Source organism: Apteryx rowi, unplaced genomic scaffold (genome assembly GCF_003343035.1).
Source record: "Apteryx rowi isolate R43461 unplaced genomic scaffold, aptRow1 scaffold_40, whole genome shotgun sequence".
Lineage (NCBI taxonomy): Eukaryota > Metazoa > Chordata > Aves > Apterygiformes > Apterygidae > Apteryx > Apteryx rowi.
Genome location: NW_020450530.1, coordinates 1178578 through 1199797, shown reverse-complemented (window position 1 = coordinate 1199797; position 21220 = coordinate 1178578). Strand labels below are relative to the sequence as shown.

The window sequence follows — 21220 nt, the reverse complement described above, 5'->3', positions numbered from 1 at the left end:
CGGGCGGGCTGCTCTGGGGCTGGCGCTGGGGCTGGGGTTGGGGCTGGCCGGGGGTTCCCGGGGATTCCCGGGGCCCGGCGCGGGGCGGCGGCTCAGCCGGCCTCGTCCCTCCGGAGCCGGGGCGAGGAACAGCCCTGCAGGTGGCCGGAGTCGGGCGCTCTCTGCACCGCTGCGGGCCCGCGGCCTGCCCGCCCCGTTTCGGAGAAAAGCTCCCTCGGTTTCTGCAGAACCTCTCCGGGCCTGGCTACCCGCGAGCAGCGTAGGTAATGCTGCACGCGACGGCTCGGCTCGCCTCGCCGAAGGGGATGCCTGACTGCAGGGGAAGCATCGCAGGGGAGGCCCCGGCGGGGCGGGGCGGTGGGCGCACGGTGGGCGCAGAGCTGCCGGCACCACCCGGCCCCGCAGCCGCCTGCGGAAGGCTGAGCGGGGAGGCCCGGGGCAGCCCGGCCAAGGTCTCCCGCTGCAGCCTCCTGCTTCGGGCTCCTGCCTCAGCCTCCTGCTTTTGAGGGAGTTTAATGCATCTTTCTGAGCTCAGGCTTCTCACCCGCAAGTCTGGCGTGGCTCTAACCTTTCAGGGCTGCTTTAGGCCTAGTTTTAAGTAAAGTGCTTTGAGGTCCTCAGGATGCTTTTAGCAGTGCAGTGAAATTCTGTCTTAAAGAAAAAAAAAGAAAAGGTGTGCTATAGGAATTCAAATCAGGATATAATAGTTTCTAGCTAACCTCAGCTTTGTGCATCGCATAGAAAAGGCACCCAGAAGAACATCAGGATGAAGCGGTTCATGGCCATGCTGAATAGGCATAAAAACAAGGATCCTCCACCAGCCAAACTACTGGATTTAGCAGGACAGCTTTGCCAGGACTTGCAGAGCTCATCTCCTACCCTGGAGAAGCTGGTTGGGGCCATTATGGGATGCAAGCACAAGATGTATTTTCTCACCAACGTCCACATAGTCCGAGCTTGTGTGTTGGTTCATATCCATAAAGGACAGCATGACACAGCCTGCAGACTCCTGGAGGTAAGGATGTGTCTTCATTTCTTGATGGAGACAAAAAAGCAGTATCAGAAAAATAGCGGTTAGAGCTGTTAGGGTTAGACCAAAGCAGTACATGGAGACTTCTGGCTGGTGTATGGTAGTGAGATGTGTGGATTGGCTGACCTGAAAGGATGAGGACTTTGCTGCAGGCAATTACTGTTAATCAGCCAAGGGGGAGAAGGTAATTGGGTGATTATGGGGTTGGTCATAGTTTGTGGAAGTAACTTCTGTTCTCTAGTGTGGTTCTTCTTGGAGCTTCTTATTAGGGCTCAGGACATACATGCCTTGGGGGCAAGCCAAGGTTAGGGGGCTCCACTCTTGCTGGGATGGAAAGATGTGTGAAAGGCTTGATGGTACCACTCAAGGTGGGGGATTTAGGCCTCTAGATCTGGTAGCGTAGCCCTTTTCTCAGGGGAAAACAAGGGATTAGACAGTTGTACATTAGAGATGGAACAGCAGGCCAAGTACTTGGGTAATGGTTACCAATTTTTGTCAGTCCAGTAGGCGTCTCCGAGCAAGTTTCCAGTTGTCGAGGGTCGTCTTCTCTGTAAAGAAGCCTGACTGACTCCCTGGAAAGGGTTTGCTTAATTGCTCTCTTGTTTTAGTGTTGCAGGGCAGAAGAAAAGGAGGAGCTGGTACAGCTTTGGCATGAGATTCACTACCAGCAGGTTATGGAGAAGCACCGCACGGACTTCCTGACCCCCCTGCAGAAGTTCCGTTGCAGGAAGAGGTACTGCGGTGTGCGGGAGCTATGTTCTTCCTCTGCTCTAGTTAGCAGATGCAGTGGGTAGAAATTCAGAGGCTGTTTTTGTATCTCAAGATGACAGCTTCTTGGAGATAGGTTTCACTTGGGGTTTTGGCCTTCGCCTGTTGCAATACGTCAAAACTCTTATAAATGTGAATGAATCTTTATGGGTCCTTCTTGATCCTGCTCTCTCTTGTGCACAGGAATCCTCCACCTGTTTCCCTTTGTCCTGAAGGTTTGAAGAATCGAAACTATCCAGATAAAGTCCGCCAGGAACTGCACAGGTTTGCAGCAGAGGTGACGACAAATCCCAACAAGGAACAGCGGGTAGGGATGCTGCCTCCAAACAAGTCTCCTTGTAATGGAAAAACAACATTCTGTGATCAGGGATCTATAACTTGTTTCATTCTAACTCCCTGTTTCAGGAGCCCCAATGCGGCCAGAATTCCCCAAATTTGACCTTTCCCCGAAGGTTTGTTTTAAAATAAGTTCAAGCTAAGTAATTTCACTTAATTTGGACAAAAAGATCAGGGGAAATAAGTTCCTCACTGGGCACCTAACAGGTCTAATTTTGTAGTTTGAAAAAGGCAAGGAAATAACCATCACTCAGAAGGGCTATATTATGGGAATAGGTTCTGCTTTGACTGAGTTACAGCCTTTATAAAATTGCACTTTGACCACCAGAATATATATATATATTGCACTGACTTACCACGTTAAACTTAAAACTTGCAAACAAGGCAGGCTGTGTTGGTATATGCATGTAGCCACCTTATGTAGATGGGGACAAATTTGTAATGAAAGTGACCTGGGAATGAATTCAGTAATCCTTGTTACTGCCTTGCAAGGTAAAAGCTTCAGACTTTTAAAGTCTGCCTTTGTGGCACCCAGTTCTTTCAACCCCCTTTTTATACAAGATGGGATAACCTGGTGAATAGCTCTGCAACGTGAAGAAGGTTTATTTTGTACCTTTTCATAAAGTAGCAACAGCTTCTAAATATTTATTTAAAAAAAAAAAGAATTGGGAGCATAATAAGGTTGAACAAATAAGTCCTAAAAGGTCAGAATATGATAATAACTTGTGCATGAATTTCTAAATATGTTCTTCACTTACATGATTATTATTTAACTTATCATTTAACAATTAGTTTAACACAGCAGACATTTTTCTGTGAACATGATATGGAAGTTTATACTGCTCACAATTTATGAAAACTATTTAATGTGGTAAATGCATTAGTGTTTAACCCATTAGTGTCATGTTAGTGATGTGAAGCTGTTGTTCTGTGGAAGGCATGTGCTTTGGCAAGGTTTTATGTAGCATGTTGCATGTTTAAATATAGGGATATAAAGTAACAGTGAATAATCTCCTTTAGCAAACAAATTAGCAAGGGGAGGAGGGTGGAATCCATGTTTTCCAACAACTCTTTTGAGTTGGTAAGTCAGTCTCCTTAACGGGGTCTAACAGACTTATCAGAGACCTGGTGAACAAGTATCTTTAGTGGGTTTGAAAGCTCTTTTCCTGGCTACTTTTGGAATTGAAGGGAGAAGCCTAATTATTCGTGTGTGGTTTATTATTTTTCCTCTGATCCATCCCCCCACCTGGGTTTGCAGGCGGGATTGGCTCAGGACATGAATCTGCAGCCAACTCAGGTCTATAACTGGTTTGCAAATTATCGACGTCGTCAAAAATCCCGGCTYGCTTGCGTGGAAAAGCTCACCAGCTCATGCCCTGAGAAGGCTGTGACTCACCGTGCAAAGGAGCAGCAGGACAGAGGATCCTGCGCTCCACAAACTGCAGGTTGGTCTCTTAGTAATGGGCTTGGGATGTGGTCCAGAAAGCTGAAAAACAATTTTAAATTTTCCCTGGAAGGAAGATGTTCTTCCGTTGGAACAGCAGCTGTATGCTGATGGACGCTGGAGGACTGTACTCCAGTGGGGCGCCTTATCCTTTGGTTAGAGGCGGTGACTGTAGAAGGAGCAAGCATTGACAAAGCCTGAGCAAGAGCAGGTCAAAAGAGATGCCCTTTTCAGAAGGGGCACTAAATGAAAACAAACGCAGGAGAAGCAGTAGGTTTTAGCTCTCTGCTTTGGCTGACTCAGCTCCTGGCGCCAGGGCGTGAATTTGTATCTTGATCTGGGACCAAATGGTATCGTCTTTGCAGTGACTGCTAGCAAGAATTCACCCCTGCTACTTCGTCTGACTTTTATCTCAATAATCGCCGCTATTACCACCACTCAGTAGTGGCCACTGAAGAGGTTGAAAGAGTTGCCAGTGTTCATGTAGTGATGAAGCTGGCACCTGCTTTCCTCCGCAGCAGGGGATCCAGTGCATCACTCCCCCAGGGGCTTGCCTTTCGCCTGCCTGGCCATCTTCAGGCTGCTCCTGTCTTTCCTGTAGCCTTTCCAGTGCTGGATTGGATGCAGAGTGCCTTTCTAGGCAGCGAATACTGGTGGTTTACAGCAACACATTAATAGCTCATAAACCTCTTCTGCAGGACAGGAAGGGGATTATTGCAATGCAGACGTGTAGTTCTGAACTCCAGCCTACTCCAGTAAAACCCAAGATTTCCAGGCCCCTTCCCAGCATCTCAACCAAACTTTAGTCATGGGGAATGCTCGCATCTTGCTGCATTTGAGAAATCAGACTGTTGTTTCATTGCCTTTTGGAGTGACTGTTAGTATCCCTTTACTTGCCTTGCCCTGCGGCTTTCAGGTGGATCTTATGCAGGCATCAGCTCTGAGCAGATGGAGATAACCCTTTTGCCCAGTGACCCGGGGTGGGAGCAGTCAGCTGCAGACCTGGATAAGTCTTCTGAAGGAACGTATTTAAAGATGCTGGAATCCAGGTGAAGTATGAAAAAGCTGTTATAGTGACAGTTCAATGACAAGACAACCTTTAAATTTGTTTATGGAACTGACTTTCATCTCAGTTCCCAGGGGATATCATGTAGGGAGCCCTGACTCCATAGACAGGAATGGTCTATGCCCTGTTATCAGCTTCAGCCAGTCTGAGCAGCTAGCAGTTACCCTCCTCCCTGTCAAGGGCAGGATTCAAAGGTTTAGCTGGTGGGTCCCCCCTTTTTGCAAAGAGTAAGTCTGGCTGGTTTATTTCTTCCACCACCACAGCTTTATGCAGAGCACCGAGCTGTATGAAGCAAGGACAAACAAGGCTTTGCTGACCGCTCACAATACTGAACGACCTGTAGCTTTTTGCACCGAGGCTGTGCTGGAACCAGGAACCTGCTTTAGCTCTGCTGTCCTGCAGACCAGAGAGGCACCAAGCAATACTGATGCCAGCCCCCGGCTGGATAACTTTGTCCTGTGCTCTTGCGGATCACTTGCCTTCCCTGGCGAACAGCTGGCCACGTGGCAGGCCCCTTCCAGTGCCAGAGGAGTCTCTGGCTCCATGTGGACCCCGAGTATAGAAGGTTAGTACAATTGCACCTGGCTTGTTGCCCTTACTAGGTTTTAAGCTTCTTCTGCCTTTGCTATAAATGCTCTTGCTCCCTTACATGGCTTTTCCTGTGTCGTGGTAAACAGGGGTGCATGGCTTATCTTCAGATCTGGAGTCCTGCTCCTGTAGCAGCTCAAAGAGAAAACCTGTTGGTCTAAGCTACCGAACCATACGTTCTTACCTGTGCTCAGGCTGTAACTCCCTCCACAAGATAGCCCCTGTAATTCCTAACAGGCAAGTGCTGACTGCCTGAGCAGAGGCTAGGCGCTTCTGAGCTGTGCTTGTCTTCAGCAACATGTTCTCACTTTCCTTTGCCCTTATTTGTTTTTCTTTCTCTCTCCCACCTTTTCTTCCTCTCTGTTTCCTGTTTCCTCTAGTGAATGTGCAATGAGGAGGGGAGGACTAGCTGGGTTAGAAATGGGGTCTTGTTACCTGTAATTGTCTTTAACATGAGCATTTATTTCAGCAGGTATCAGAGCTCCCTTGAGCAGGGTCCCTCAAGGTGGCCGTATTGAGGCCAGTTCAGGAAGCATCATTCAGCAGTCAGATTTAGAGGATGAAAGCTTCATCCTTAGAGAAGAACAGCTAGGGACTCTGGAAGCTATTCTTCCCCACAGGTAAAGGGAGCAGAGAGCATAAGGCTTCTCAAAGGCAGGAATAACAGTGAGGTTCTGGGTCTAGCCTTGTCCTGATTGCCCTGATGAAGAGGGTTGCAGAAACAGTGTGGTGATTCATTTCATTCCAGGGGCCTGACTGTCTCTTTGCGTCAATCAGATTCTGCAGATATTTATATCTGTGCACGGGAAATGGGAAATGCTGTGTAAGTGTATATGTGCTTTATGCAGTGTAGTGCAAAGGAAATTCAGGCCCAACCTCATCAGAAAAGATATGAACCCCTCTCTTTAAAACAGGTTTGGCTTCTGAGCTTTTTGCCTGGCTTGTTTTTGGCAGAAATTCGTAACCTATACTGATCTCATTGAGAGCTGATCCTGCAAGCTGGGGTGGTATGGCCTGTAGTTAATCCTAAAATAGTCTTTTGTAGCTTCATAACCTCATGACAAGATTGTTCCATAGTGAAAGCTTTCCAGTTTGGAAGACAGAAAGACATTGTTCTGTCTTTCTGTTTTCCACCTGTATGAAATGTTTCAGATTACAGGTTTTCACTGGAACTTGAGATAAATTCACAGAATGCGAAACAACAAAAATCCGTGCCGTCTTCCATATGTTGTTATACATCTTCCATAATGTTTCATAAAAATAAACCCTGCAAAACAGACATTATGAAGTTGCTTTAACTTACTGATCTGCAAGACAGAACAGGAGTGGTAGCCCCTTTTCATAACCTTTCTGCTTGACTCTCTTCAGCATTTGTGCTAGCATGACATTATCAATAATAAGTTGTGAATGTCCTGTCAAAGAGGTAGGTAGAAGCAGCAGTTTTATTCCCACTTTTCAGATAGGGAACAGAGGCCTGGAGAGGCTTTGTGGCTTTTCAAGGCAACAGGGGAAGGCAGTGATTCACTGGAGATAGAGATGAGTGCTTCTTGCCTCCCAGTTCCCTGCTTAAAACGTTTCTGCCTTTTACCCGTTTCACAGTTGGCTTGGTGCCTGCAGTTACTCACATTCACATCAAACTCCCCACTCTGAATTGCTGGGGAGAACCCAGGTCTAGGCGTTGTGAGTCCACCTCAGTCTGTGTTTTGGGATTTACACAGTTTTACATGATGGCTAAAGATCATGAAAGATCAGTGAGAAACTGCTGGCAATATTTTGGCTGGATTTGAAATTGCATGTTCTGACTCTAGAGTGAGCTCATGTTTATTTTTAAAATATGTTCCACCAGTAGAAGAAATCTATGGTGAATGTCTCCTTGTTGGGTATGTCAGTTGTGCCAGGAATCCACACACCCTTTATCATATTCCTGGCAGTGGCAGGACTTGCTGCTGCATTGACACCTTCTGGTAAGGATGTAGTTATTTGAACTCTATTCGTAAACCCAGCTGGGCTAGTGGCCTGGTACAGCTCCCCCAAAAATGCAAAATTCCCCCAAATACCCTGAATACTAATGAACTTCAATCTCTTTAGAAATTCTTCTTTAGAATGAGTGAGGCTTAGGCTGCACTTTCATCTAGGCCTTCTTGCCAGAAGAGCACAGGCGGGTAGTCTAGGGTGAGATCACCACTCAGTGAATGGCAATGTGTGAGGAATCATCTTTGCTATCAGGCAGGGCCCTCTAACAGATTTACTGGATTACAGAGAACTATTGTGTCACCTGAGTCATCTTTAGCAATATTGTGACACAGAGCATCACTCATCTGGGGACTCATGAAAGGAGTTAACAACTTGAAGTGTAAGGCAGATGAATGTTGTTATCCTGGAAAAACAGGCCAGTGAAGTTATCCCTGCTTTCGAGATAAGAGTAAAACATAGAGAAGGAAATGGTTTATCCAAGGTCACCCAGAGGGTCACTGTCAGAACCTGGAGTGGACTCCCAGTGCTCGATCCTCACTTCCCAACCAGCGTCCGTCTCTCCCTGCTTCGTGATTGCAGGAGCAGAGCTGCAAGTCAGCCAGAGGAACCTGAATCTGCTCGTCTCATTCAGAGGTGCTCACCTGGAAAGGACTTGGCCTGAAAGCTGATTAGAACAATTCCAGTCGATTTCTTTCAGGGGCTTTTTGCAGTTGGTCCTAAGCACTTGGGCTGTATCCAAACCTTTTATGATCTACAGGGCTGTGAGGTGGGAGCGTGAGGGGGAGCGAGGCTGGGAGCTGACTGTCTCTCCATCTGCTCCCGCCGCCCGACAGGAGAGTTTGATCCAGCTAGTGAACTGGAAGTTGCTGTGGGGTGCTGAACAGATGCTTGCCTTTACACGTAGCAGTGTTGTATTCTCTTCATTCCTCTGGCTGGGACAGGTGGAATGTAGCCTAGCTAATGGTTCATGCAGAGTATCTCTCTCCTGTGCCTCACATTTCAAGCAGAAAGGCACACTGAGGTCTATGGAGCAAGACAGACTGCGTTTATGAGCCAGCACATTGATTTAGAAAACGCTGGTGCAGAGATGCTTGTTGCAACTTACTGCTTCTTCCCGCATTTTAGGGATTGCAGCTCAGGGTGCTAGGAACCCTCCTGCCGTCAGGCCTTCCACCCTGTGCCTAACGGACAACCAAGCACCACTGACACCAGCAGGTTTACAACACACAAAAGGAGACTATTTTTGATATGCTACATAATTAAATTGTAGAATCTGTTGCTAAGGGTATTGTGGATGTCAAAGTGTAAGTGGGCTAAAAAAAAGGATGAGACAAATTCCTGGGGGCTGAATCCATTTGAAGTTAGTAAATGTCATTGTCTGAATGCAGCCTCCAAGAGAGGAGCCTATAGACTGCTTGCTGGAAGCTGGGGGGGGGGACTCGATGCTTGCCCTGCTTCTTGTGCTGTTTTCCTGAGCTCTGTTAGTTGGCCCATTTGGTCTGGCCCTGTATGGCCGTTCGTACCTTGGGGTATTCCTGGGAGCAGTACAGGCAGTGTCGCTGGAGTATAGATACCTCGGAGCTGGTGGTGAGGGGAGAGGAAGGAAGGTGCTGCTGAGATCATCCCGTGAGTCAAGTACCCCATTTCTCCTACTTGGCCCAGTGCCCACAGACTGCGACCTCTTCTGAGAGGTGGTGAAGCCCACAAGGGCGGTGCAGATGGGGACGCCAGGTCCCCAGACTCCTGACCAAAGGCCTTGAAAACCTATAGTAGAATCATAGCGAATGTTGTGGCTACGTCTAGAACCACGCTTGTGTGCTTTGACTCTTAAAATCTGTGTTTTTAAAATATGTTCCAGGAAAGAGACATTTCGGTAGATGTCTCCTTGTTTATGGAGATTGTTCTGGGGGCATATGGAAAGTTGCAAATCTAGATGCCATCCCTGTATACTGCTTCTGGTCAGGCTAGGCCTCCCAATACAGAATATGTTTGTTCAGGCCTTAATAACAAATTGAGGCGACAGCCTGGGTTTGCAGACCATTTACCAGAATTCCTTCTCTTTTGAATGAATAGTCTTGCCAGAAGCCCCTCTTGTCCTGCTGCAAGACACTACATTAAGTGGTGAGTAGGACATAAATGCAAAAAAGCCCACATTCTTTTATCATTGTATTTTCTTCCAGTTCCTGTCAGACTGTGTTTAGCAAACCTCAGTGCCCACCTGTTTCTGCACCCTGCGTGGAAGAAAGCCAGGCCTTGGGACAAAGCCAGGTAAGAGAACGCACCTCATGTACGGAGAAGGAGCCCAGCCATACGCATGCCATCCAGCTCTAGCTCTCACACAGGAGATGTGAAATCTCACATCATATCTTACATGAAACATGTCCAATCTAAGCATATCATTGGAATACAGTTCAGAGCAGGCTGGGCATTCCCTGTGCAATGTCCAACACATGCTAGGAGGAGAGGTTTTTTTTGTTGTTTTTTCCACTCAGATTGCTTATCAGACCCTCATTTTACTAAATGTGTCATGGTAGTGATGGCCAAAGCAGCCTGTGCAGATCTAAAGTATCATTTACATTTTAAGAAATGGAGGGTTTACCTAGCGCTGTGGAAAGAAAATGACTGGAAGATGGCTGCTTGAAGGTATTCCCCTTCTGAGAGGTTCTGCGGAATTTGGCTGCGCTCTCAGACCTGTTAAAATCTTTGATATAACTTTCATTTCCCGGTCTATGTTGCTGCTGAGGAAAAGGGATTGTCCACCCTCCCGAGATGGCTGAGAGCAGTGTGCAGAGAGCAGTACTGTTACAGGGAATGATAAAACAACTGACTTACCTTCCATGGTCTGGATTCAACCTGCGTGCTTTCTTACACTGATTTTAAAGCAGCAGAGAACAGAAACTAGAAATCTGGTGCTTTCAAGGTGATGGGAGCACATATCTGAATTAAATGTTACTTAACAGGCTCCAAGAAAGCCTTATATAAATTGTATCTTGTGCTATTCATAAAGTTTATTTTTTGGCTTGAAATGTGTTGGTCTACCAATCACTCATCCATTTCTGTTTCTGTTGCAATGTAAACTGCTGGAGAAAGCCTTTTTAAAAGAGATTTTGCAAAGCAGGAGACCATATTTGCTGGCCTCATTATGGGAAGCGGCTGCAGCTCTGAGGACAGTAACAGAGCCTCTTTTGAGCCTCTGAAAGCATCAATATAAAGATCTGTATCTTGGAAAGTGGCCTTTTTACCAGCCATAATGTGAGCCAGATGAGTAGGAAAGCTTTGGGCATTAATAATGAATGAGCCTTTTCTAAGATTTCCAGAGCATGCAGTCTCTGTAGCTAGACCTTCCTCTTGCTATTTTGGATTCTTGCACTGATTTTGTGATTGTATAGAAACACAACACTCAGTGCAATATAGGCTGTGGAACAAGACACCGTGCAGATGTCAAAAAGGGACATTTTCAAATCTTTGTAATGATCACTGAGTTCAGGAAATCAGAAAAGCTTCTTTTTTTTTTCCCCTTCTACTTGGTACTTTAATGTGTGCCACATGAAAAGGGAGAGCTTGAATGGGAAAATGATTTTGCAGCATTCTACAGGCATCCTGGGCACTCTGATTCTTGCTGGATGAACTTTTCTTGGGCTCATTGTAGGGATATCAGATGCTTGGTTCCTGTGTCTGAGCCATAGGTGTGCAGATGTACACTCCCTGCAGTCCACACGACTGTGTTTGCTCTTTGTGGGTCATTCATCCCGCCAGAGTTAGAATGAGAGTAAAACAAAACAAAAAAATAATTTTGGAGACATTTCCTTCCCTCCTTGAACACCCTTGTCCAGGTAATACTTCCCTTCTTGATATAATGATTTCATCCTGGTCTTGCCCTCTACCATTTACTTTCTTTTACAGGAGCCAGTGCCCTGGGCAGAGGGAAGGAAATTGCTCTTCTCTGAATTACTAGGGTTGAACTGTACGCAGACGGTGCTTGTCATTTGTGCACCCACGTTCTGTACAGATGGATCACTCTAGCTGAGCTTAGAGGGGAACAAAGACATTGTCACTTCATGCAAACAGCCCTCACCCTAACACTCCCTCCCCTCCCCTGTCCCTCTGACCAAAGGGGCTCTTTCACAGTGAGCAATTGCATCGTTAAAGTTCATAAGCGATGAAGCTTTGACGCCTTACTGTATCTTTCAGGTGCTGGAGGATCCAGTTGGTGACCCATCAACCAACGACACGTTCTGGGCAGCATGGCTGCTCTTTGAATTCTCAGCCGGGGGACGAATGTGACCTGCCTGCAGAGAAACTACATGTGGTCTGCACTTCTCCAGGAATCACTCCACCCTCTCCTGTTTTTCTCCCCTTGCTCCCCCCCTCCCCTTTTCTTTTTTTTTTTATGAATGAGGGGTTTGACATGGAAGTGAGGAATGGAGAGAACGAGGTGGAAGGATGAAGGCCTTTTCTAATAGTTAAAAAGTTTGTTTTAGTTACAGTTTTATTAAGAATTTTGCAAAGAACAGAAGAAACTAAAGGTATTTTGCAGATTGTAGATTTTTACTGGGGCAGTCTGAAGCTGCATTATAGATGTTAAAAATATCGAGTCACTGATTCTATAGCTGTTACGTAGTTCTACCCACACAGCTGGTCAGATGAGTCCTTCGTTACATGATGAAAATATGCGAAGCCCCTCTACTCGAAAGGAGTAAAACCTCCAATACATTGCCTACTGATTGAATATCGGAGGGCTTTATCTCATGCCTGAGAAGGTGAACTCAGCTAGCTGCAGGTAAAATACTGCTGTGTCTCACCCCTGCGTATCACTTGTGCTGCTGGCCGCACCTTCAGGAGCGTCCCGTGTCCCGCAGTGCCCCAGGCGACACGAGCGGGAGCGGGAGCATGGCGGCGTTCGTAGCGCTGCAGTAAACTTTTCTGGGGTAAGCCATTTCGCTGCCGCCCTCCTGGGGAGCGTGCGCGACTCTCGGTTCCTTCTGCCCAGTACTTTTCCTTACTTAACCTAGCCTCAAGGCCACCTGCGATACTCTTGCTTCATTTTATGCTGCTCACAGACCAGGAGCAGTTTTCCCTTTCTTTCATTCTGGGGCTAGAAAACAGAATTGTGGTTGAATTAGGGCATGAGTAGCAACGCAGACCTTTGACGCAGGTTTAAAATTTCTGCTGTAAGTCATTGGGCAATCTTTTGAATGTTTTCCTTAAGTATGATTACTGTTTTCTTTTTTTTTCCAGAAAATCTGTATTGAAAAAGGAATAATCTTTGCCAAAAATATAGCTGTGAGATGCACAAAGTAGATGCCTCTAGTGCCTTTTGTAATAAAGTTAGCAAATAAAGGTTATGCATGACTCTTTCTCCAGGGTTCATTTTCAAGGTGAGGGGATTAAGTTATTACACACATCAAATGTTTCTCAAAACCCTAGTGCCTGGCTGCCCTGGGTAGGTTTTTGTGTGTTGTGATCCTCGATACTTCCAGAGTTTTTTTCTGTGGAACTTGCTTGGAATGGTATTTTCCTGTTGTTGGATGCTTAGTATTCAGATCACTTGTTGAGGAGGGGTTAGATATATGATAACATTTTTATTTGCTTGAACAAAGGGGAGGTGGGAGAATCCTAGATGACGTGTGGGCAGGAAAGGAGCAGCCGCTCTGTGCCTGCCGGCTGCGGCCCTCTCACAAACGCACGAGGACCGAGTCCTTCTTGTGCTACCAAACCAGCAATCGGGTCTTTGTGACCTCCTTTTTAACGCTCCCCGCCTAACTACCCCACTCCTCTTGCGTAAGGGCACCTCTCGGCCCCGGCAGCGCTGCCGCACGTCCCCGCCGCTCTTGAAAAAACACATAAGCGCGACAGCGCGGAGGGGCCGCGCTGCTGCTTTCCGTGAGGCGGAACTGCGGCCGCGCTGCTCCGCCGGCTTCCTGCTCCCTCCTGATTGGTCAAGCATTCCCGCCGTGCCGGTAGCAACAGGGACAAATATATCCTTCCGCCCCCTGATTGGCTGCTGCCGGCCGCCGAGCCATAGCAACAGCGGAGCGGGCGCGCGGCGCCTCAGGAGGCGCGCGGCGACCGTTGGCGACCGTTGGCGGCCGGGTGGGGGAGGGGGAGGGGGCAAAGCCGCTTCTGCTGTGGGAGCTTCAGGGGTCCTCGGGCGAAGGGAGAAAAACAGCCGGGCAAACGCAGAAGCCTGTTATAGCCGGCACTTCTGCTGCTCACGGTAGGCAAGAGGTTGCATAGTGAATCCGGGCACGCTGCGTAAAATCCGCATTTGCACTGTGGTGGGCAAGATGTGTGTCTTCCCTATTGCCTGTGGTTGAGTCGAAAGAAAATAAGACGCTGTCGTGTGCCAGACAGTGAAAGGGCTTTCACGCAAAAGAAACCACCCATGTGAGCAAAACTCACACTGGGTCTTGTTAGGCGTATGTATGAAATACCAAATAAGGTATTTTATTTCTCAGCCCTAATGACATCATGTGTCACTACTATTACAGTGATTCAGCTAGTCTATGGAATGTAATATAAGTGGATGGAAGCCTGGGTGGTTACACTTCTCTGCTTGTGAAGACTGATGTATTGAAGTAGGGAGGAATGATGCTTCTGTTAGATACATTTTCACTCCCTTTCAAATATTTAGTTACTCTCCCCTGTCAGGAAGATGACGCAGAATAGGTTAACAGTACTCCACCTGTATAGAAGTTCTGTGTGCCTGTCATTCAAAATTAAATAGATTATTTTCTAAGAAAACAACACATTCTGGGTTATGCAGGTATTTGAGTTTCAGAAATAACTGTCCTTTGTTCTGCTGTCTTAACAATACGAGCGTCCATAGGTCTTGTAAGTTTTTTAAATAGTTCAAAAATACAGTTGTTTGGAATTGTTAAGAAAGAAGTTCAAGTGACCAGAATTCCTAAGTGCTGGAGCAACAAGTATTACTTCCAAACTTAGATTTGAAAAGGCTTTGCAGTTAAAGCAGAATTAAAGCCTTTTGTCCCACACTTCTCTTAATGAATTTCATTTCCAAATTTGGCACAGTTACTCTCTGGAGGACGATTGAATTTTCTAGGTCATTTCCCAGATGAAGTAACTTAATAGTTTTCCAGAAATTTGTATTAAATGATTCACAGCTTGATATATGGAATCGAGCAAATTAAAAGCAAGTATTTCTCTTTAAGAGGTGTAAAATCAAGTGGCTGAAGCACAGTGCATTCTGACCCACTAGCATCTCTGCCCATGCTACCTGGATATTGAATCTGCATGAAGCACTTTGGAGGAGCTAATTGCATTTAGAGAAGAATTTGCAGGCTGTTCTTGCAGATGATCTCACAAAACCTGACCACACTGAGATACAGGTAGCTGAGCAGAGTTCAGAGATAGGCTATCACTTCCCCATCCATGAGCTGCCACAGACTGAATGCATAGCTGTGCTACATAGGAAGAGATCAAGTGAATCTGTGCTTAGCACCAGTGACGCTTAGCACTTGGCCTTCTCTGCCTGTAGTGCTGAGTTGAGTTAGTCTTTGAGGGACAGTGTGGTGGAGTTCTTCAAATTACATTATATTCACATTGGGCTTGCATTTGAATTGTTCAGTTTGTGTCTTACCTTGTTCTCTTTTCCTAGCTGTGATTTATGTCCTAGCCTTGTTCTAGTTTCCCTATCCTGCCATATGTAGCAGGCTCTGGATGTGTTTATGTTCTTCTTCCTTGGAGCTGTAATTAGAAGTACTCTAGCATGTGGCTGACCTGCCCTGAGCTGAATGTGCTGTACCTGCTGTTGTCATTCCTCCTCCCCCTTAGCGTGTCATGGCCTAACAAAAGAAGGAGCTTGCCCTAGATAGGAAAAACAAAGCCATTTTTATCTTTAAATTCATAGGAGGGCCCAAAGAACAAAACTTGCACATGTCAAATGATCACAGAAAAGGGATGGATATCTAGGAGCATCTTCAGAGGCTCTGTTAATTAGCTGTCTCTGAGGTGAGAAGCCCATTTTCCCAATGAGCAGGCAGTCAAATTTTCCAGTGCTGCTGCTAGAATCAGCTTTCCTCTTTGCAGTTCCAGCAGACGAGCCTAAGACTGGCAAGGTCAAGACTGAGCTGTTGCTAAGTTAGATGTGTGGTATAGAAATAGCAGTATGGAGGACTTGCACTGCAGCTGCTCAGGAAAAACTTCTCTGAACCTAATCTGCTACAGTGCTAAAGAGGATTAATTACATGAAAAGTTGCTTTTCCTTTTCAGTCCCCTTGATAGTCTCTGTCGGCTATCACAGTTACTGAATGGGCGGGTTTGAGGTCCACTCTGGACAAATGGCGGGCCAGACAACTTGAAGGCAGTCTCTCATTCTGGATGCCTGGCTTGACTTGCTTGGGCCTCATTTTCAGAGGAAATGAGCACTTATGCAGCCACTCAAGTAGGGCACCCAGAATAAGAGGCCACTTTTGAAAATGTTGGCAAAAGCATTTTGTTTTATCTCTGCACTTCATTAGTCTTATCCCCAAAGTCTTTATGTTCTACAGTGGAAGGTCATTGTTTCAGATCAATCATGTTCAGTGGAATTTAATCCAATTCTAAGTCAAACTAATCCACTTGAGTAAAGTTTGAAGGGCAGTAAAAATTCATTTGTTAAGAAAGATCTGGGCTTATTTTTTAAATCTGGCCATTGATTCAGAGTCCCTAATTGTGTATGCACAATGTGATGTTTCTTGGGGGTGATTCTGGAAATGCCGAACATCTACCTTCTGACCTTATCTGTAGGCTGCAAATGCTCAGCACCTCTGAAGACCCCTGGGAATTGGTAGGATTATTTTTTTCATCTGCAATAGTCACTTAACATAGACTTTCCTTTCTTTTACATGTAGAGGCTTTTTTTCTCTATGACATTCTGCTAAAGGTTTCTGATAAGCAGGCTTTTTCATGTTTTCCTGTTTATTGTTGTAAATTCTAGTTACTTTCATTTGATTAATTATGTAAAGAATAAAAACACATTCCTGTATCTGGACAGGACTATGGCAAACACTCTGTTCTGAAGCAGCTTTGTAAGAGTTAAAGCTGCTTTCTATTAGCTCCTGTGTTCTTGCTACTTACACAAACCTGCATAACTGAGCATGCTTCACAGCTTCCTGTGCATATCCCTGAATCATTCTGGCACGCAAAAACACTGCCATAATTTTTTATTCAGACATAGTGTTCATTCTTCACTGGACTCTGAAATGAGCAAGCGCTTGAACATAGCACATTTCATGGGAGAGTTCTGAGGATTTATCAACTCATGTCTGCACAGAATTTTGAACATGCAAAGGGCTACTGTGTATGAATGCTGAGTGGTTTTAAATACATTGCAGTGATTGCAAATAGGTTTCAGTATACAGACCTAACCTTTTCCCTGAGGGAGCAAGAGCTTCACAGATTTTGCACAAATCACTACCCTTCTCTTTAAAGGTTCTTCCCCCATTGCTGAATAGATGTACAATGTACTTTACCACAATTCACGGCATGAACCCTACTGGTTCTGAGCAGCACTCAGGTAGTGTAATCTTTCTGCCTTCATTCTAGATTTTACCTTTGAGTTATGAGGGAGGTTCTGTGAGAATGATTACAGATTAATATGAAATTGAAATATGACAAATAGTAGAATATTTTCACACACACTGTGACAGCCCAAAGGGTTCTGCTGCTTGTTAAACTGTGGTGTATGGTTTGGCTAGAAATATATCATTGAAATTATAGTCTCTTGTGGTTTGGGAAGGAGTCATCACATTTCAGCTACACCCACTCCTATCTGTTGCTCTGATCTTGTCATTGGTTACAACACCTTCCCTCCCTGATGTGCACTTATCTCACTTTATCGCGGGGATGTGCTGCCAGGATTCTAACAATAAAAATTATAGATAGTCCTCAGCCTGTGAAACAATCTGTCCTTACAGCACAATCTGAACATCCTGCCCCCACCTAAGTGCCAGCCCCAGTATTTCCAAGATTAGGTGCCCACAGACTCCCCAGCTCTCTTTCTCTACCATCCCCATCTCTACTACCTTTACTGTGATGTGGGAGCTGGTCAGCCTCCCCCATCACTTGGCAGTTGCGTCTGCTCCCTCTCTGGTTTTCAGTGCCTTGTGCCTAAGACTCAGTATCGTTTAGTAGAGCCCTAAATAAAACATTTCCTTGCTGCAGAAGAAGAGAGGGAAGATTGCTTGCTCCAGGAATGAGAAGAATATTAGCAGCAGGGACTTTTTACTACCGCTGCTTTAGTACCATGAGTCTCAGGAAGAGTGATGCAAAAAGTGTGATCCTTGCTCACTGTTGCCGGAATAACCAAAGAAGGTGGCCTTTGGCAATGGTGGAAGCCTGGAAGGCTCTGGTATGGCACCCCTGTCATCACTTAGTTTCCCTATCATGCTTCTTCTRCACTAGTGCACCTCATAGCCCTGTCCCCTCAGCTAAATGTCAGCATTGGGGACAGTCTCTTTGAGAGCACTTTGCTGTCCCCAGTGCCCCTCTGTGGAGCTGAGTGGTGAACTAGAATGGCATTTCAGCAAGGAGCTATTTGTGGAACATCGGTGCTGTCCAATAATCAGATATGCCAGTGGAGCAGAGCCACTGCCTTAGGTCATGATGCAATTTTCAGTACCATAAGTTTCTCCATCTACAAATTCTTGCTGGGTGTGGTATCTATGCCAACAACTCAAATCCTGCCTCTTGAGAGCAGTGTTTCTGAGCTCCTGTCTGGACTTTTCTGGGAATCGTAGAGCTGTGTAGTGCCGTGTACAATGCTGGGCATCTGAGCTCTGCAGGGGAACTGCAGAGCTTGGTAGCATGTTGCACCCCATTCAGCACTCTAGGAAAGGGTCAGCTGACATTTCCATTTCCTTTCCATTTTTATTTTAAAAGCATTGTAACTAAGCTTCTGAACATTGTAGCAGATTGAAACTTATTGCATGAGCACTAATTGTTTTTTATTTGTACCTTTATAGCTCCTGGGAGCCACTGTTACAGAGGAGGATTCAGGGCACTAGGTGCTGTACACGCAAGGGAAAATAGGTACTCTCCCAAAGACCTTGTATGTTTGAAATGTACTCTCATTACTTTGTTTACAGTCAGATTATAGAAATGCTACATAAAAGGTTGCCTGATTTTAGCGATTTTTCTTGCTACTGTTGGATTTAGATGTGTATCTGATTTTAAAGCAATGATGTGACATATCACCTTGTGGGTTTGAGGTTAAGAATTTTTGAGATGCTTTAGACTGAAAAATGGCCATTTGCACAGAGGCTTCAATTAAAAAAAACCCAAAGCATTTCATGAGAATGTTTTTTTATGTGGGTATATCCACATATATTTGAAAGATTAATGCAGATTCTCTGATTCAGGGGGTAAATAAATATAACTGGTTTTAAAAATACTTCATAATCCGTTTCCCTCAGGAGGCTGAAACTGCTGTGCACAACTGGAAAGTTTTTTCTAGACCCTACAAATTTTCAAAACTGTTGGCACACTTTGCAGACTGATTATTCTTTACTAAGAAGTTGGTCTAAACTTCAAAGTTTCCAAAGTTTGAGAATTGGATAGGGGATTTTGGTTTGGCCCGTCTCTTACTATTGTTGCGTAAGGTATCAGATACATTAAAATCTGTATTTTTAAATTGAATCATGCCTTTTCAAGAACATAGTCTTACAGTGCATAGACAAAACTTTATGCTTAGGTAAAATCAAAAAAAAGTTTTCTTTTAATGAGGATAATGAATTGGACTGATACTTGGGATCCATTCTGTTAAGATTTCACTGTCTTCTCTTAAAAACCGCAAAAAATAAGGTAGGAAGAAGGCACTATTCAGCTTACAGATATGTATGTGTAACTGTGTACTTCACAGTACTGCAAAGATAAGAAAGTTACTTCCTTAATCTTGTGGCAAACAGTTTATAACTTGGTATGTGAAAATTTTATCTACCATATTTTATTACACGTAACTTCCATGTATTTTTATTTTTCACAATATTTATTCAGCTCCTTTAAAAATAATCAAATTTATTTGAATATTCATCTAGTCCCTTTAAAAATTAACTACAGAGTTTATTTTAAGTGACTTTGAGGGTTAACTCTATCTGATACTCAAAAAAAACAGTAATGCCAAGGTTAGAGCTAAAAACTTTTGGCTGACACAGTGGACCAGATTTACTCAGTTAGAACAATGCAATAGTACTGATGATAATGGGAGAGTAGTGTCATTAGTGAGACCAGGACTGGTCCCCTGCCTCTAGTTCCCTGCCTGGTCCACTAACGTGCATTCTTTCCTCTTCCTGATGGTGAGAACAGATGTACACTTAAATTTATATAGGTGTTGTGGTACTGAGGCTATAATGCTGAACTGTTTGATCATGAGCAAATCTTTCACTCAGATGTGCAGCAGTTCCACATATGTAAAATGGTGTGCTGATGTTTAGATGCTGGCTGTGGACTGAACAGAAAAAGATTAGTGTCTATGACTTATCATAAAAAATGAGCAACATGGATGCTAGCGTTTTTGCAGATACCACCAGCAGCTGTGGTGTTTGTGCACTGTTGTTCCTTTAAGATGATTTTTATGTAGGGCTGGTATTTTGTTAATTTACTAAAGAAGAGCCTGACAATTATGAATTGAAATATGTAGTAAAATTGAATTTAGTTGAATCACTCAGGCAAGGTAACAGAATTGGCCTATGCTTACCACCCTCACAACTAGGAATGTTTCAAAGCAGCTGGGATGAGAGAGACATTTATGTAAGTGGAATGAGACACAACTGTATAAATACCGCAAGACAAAGGTAGCACAAAGCAGTAATGGCGTGTAGGCAAAACAGCACACGCGAGAACACTGCATAGTTGCACAGGGAGGACAGCTCAGGTGGGCAACACGCTCTGCTTGAGCAGTTTTCCTTTGCGAGATGATTCCCGGTGCACAGGACAGCAGGCTTTGTGCCGCGTTACTGAGGGCAGGGTAGGGCCAGGCGACGAACTGGGCGGTAACTGACCCTTTTGTGAGGCATTTCGAGTTGGGCCGGGTGCGGGGTGCAGAAGAGCAGCCTCGGCGCGGCCCAGCCCAGCTCTGCAATGCCCGCGCTCATCGCCCACCTCCACCTTTGCAGCAGTAAAATGCAGCACTCGCAGCGCGCATGCGCCTCCCCCCAGCCGGCGCCCCGGGATAGCTATTTATAGCAAGTGACGTCACCTAGAAATAGAACGCGGGGGAGCAGCGCCCCCCTCCCCTCCCCTGCAGTCCCCTCAACTCCGCCCCCTCGTTGCCTTCCTAGCGCGCAGGCGCAGGCGGCGGCAGCAGCGCGAGGCTCCGAGCCGGGCGGAGAGGCGCGAGCTGTGCACGCCGCGGAGGGGACGGAGCGAGCGCGCGGCTACCCGCCTTGCCGCGGCCAGCGAGCGCGAGGCGCCAACCGTCGCCTGGCGAGCGCGGCCGGGGGTCAGCGGCAGCTGCGACCAGCCCAACGGTCGCTGAGCCAGCGAGCGAGCGTGAGGCGGCGGCTCCCTTTCGCTTCCCTGCGCGCATTCGCACACTCGCACCGCAAGCCCGCGCATTTCGAGGCGCAGGTTCCCCCCTTCCTCTCTCTGTGAGGGGCGCAGAGTGCCCAGCCCGGCAGCCACCACGGAAGCGGCCATGGGGGACCGAGAGCAGCTGCTGCAGCGAGCCCGCCTGGCCGAGCAGGCGGAGAGATACGACGACATGGCCTCGGCCATGAAGGCGGTGAGTGGGGCTGGCAGCGTGGCAGCGGTGGGTCGTACCGGGGAGGAGTGCTGCAGAGGGGGCAGTGGCGGGGGAGGATGGGAAAGGAAGTGCGGGCTGGGCCGAGGCGGAGTTGAGTCCTGGGGAGGGTGCGAGCCGCCAGATCCCACCCGTCGCCCTGAAGAAAGGGGGGCGGGGGCGAGACCGTCCCGTTGGGATGCCTTGCCGCCGTGCGGGGCGGCGCCGGCTGCTACCGGCCTCGGGGAGAGCAGCGATAAGTAGTAGCCGGTCCAAAGTGGACCCAGCTCCCCCTCC

The 21220-nt window shown here is 46.4% G+C and overlaps 2 protein-coding genes across 8 annotated transcripts in view; both read left to right on the top strand.

The window, feature by feature from the left end:
- The first annotated feature begins 452 nt into the window (after positions 1-452).
- ANHX (anomalous homeobox) lies at positions 453-12541 on the top strand. Of its 5 annotated transcripts, none has more exons than XM_026075218.1 (9): positions 456-1015; positions 1639-1763; positions 1982-2105; positions 3393-3579; positions 4495-4627; positions 4908-5209; positions 5705-5852; positions 9387-9474; positions 11398-11576. In XM_026075218.1, exons 1-9 carry the CDS (start codon positions 767-769, stop codon positions 11488-11490), a joined length of 1449 nt encoding a protein of 482 aa, XP_025931003.1. In that variant the 5' UTR covers positions 456-766; the 3' UTR covers positions 11491-11576. The 5 variants fall into 5 exon arrangements, with proteins under 5 accessions (XP_025931005.1, XP_025931003.1, XP_025931002.1 ...); XM_026075217.1 differs by having other exon boundaries at positions 5702-5852; XM_026075220.1 differs by lacking the exon at positions 11398-11576 and having other exon boundaries at positions 453-1015; positions 5702-5852; positions 9387-10400.
- A 7942-nt stretch (positions 12542-20483) lies between these two features.
- Positions 20484-21220, top strand: part of YWHAH (tyrosine 3-monooxygenase/tryptophan 5-monooxygenase activation protein eta) — an 11081-nt gene continuing 10344 nt past the window's right edge. For 2 of the 3 annotated variants that reach the window (XM_026075084.1, XM_026075083.1), the window contains exon 1: positions 20838-20926. Coding sequence is in view for 1 of the 3 variants with exons in the window: in XM_026075082.1 (XP_025930867.1) it covers positions 20840-20926 (87 nt within the window). In the remaining 2 variants the exon portion in view is untranslated. Of the gene's footprint in view, positions 20927-21220 lie in introns of all 3 variants that reach the window. The other variant, XM_026075082.1, reaches the window with a different exon arrangement.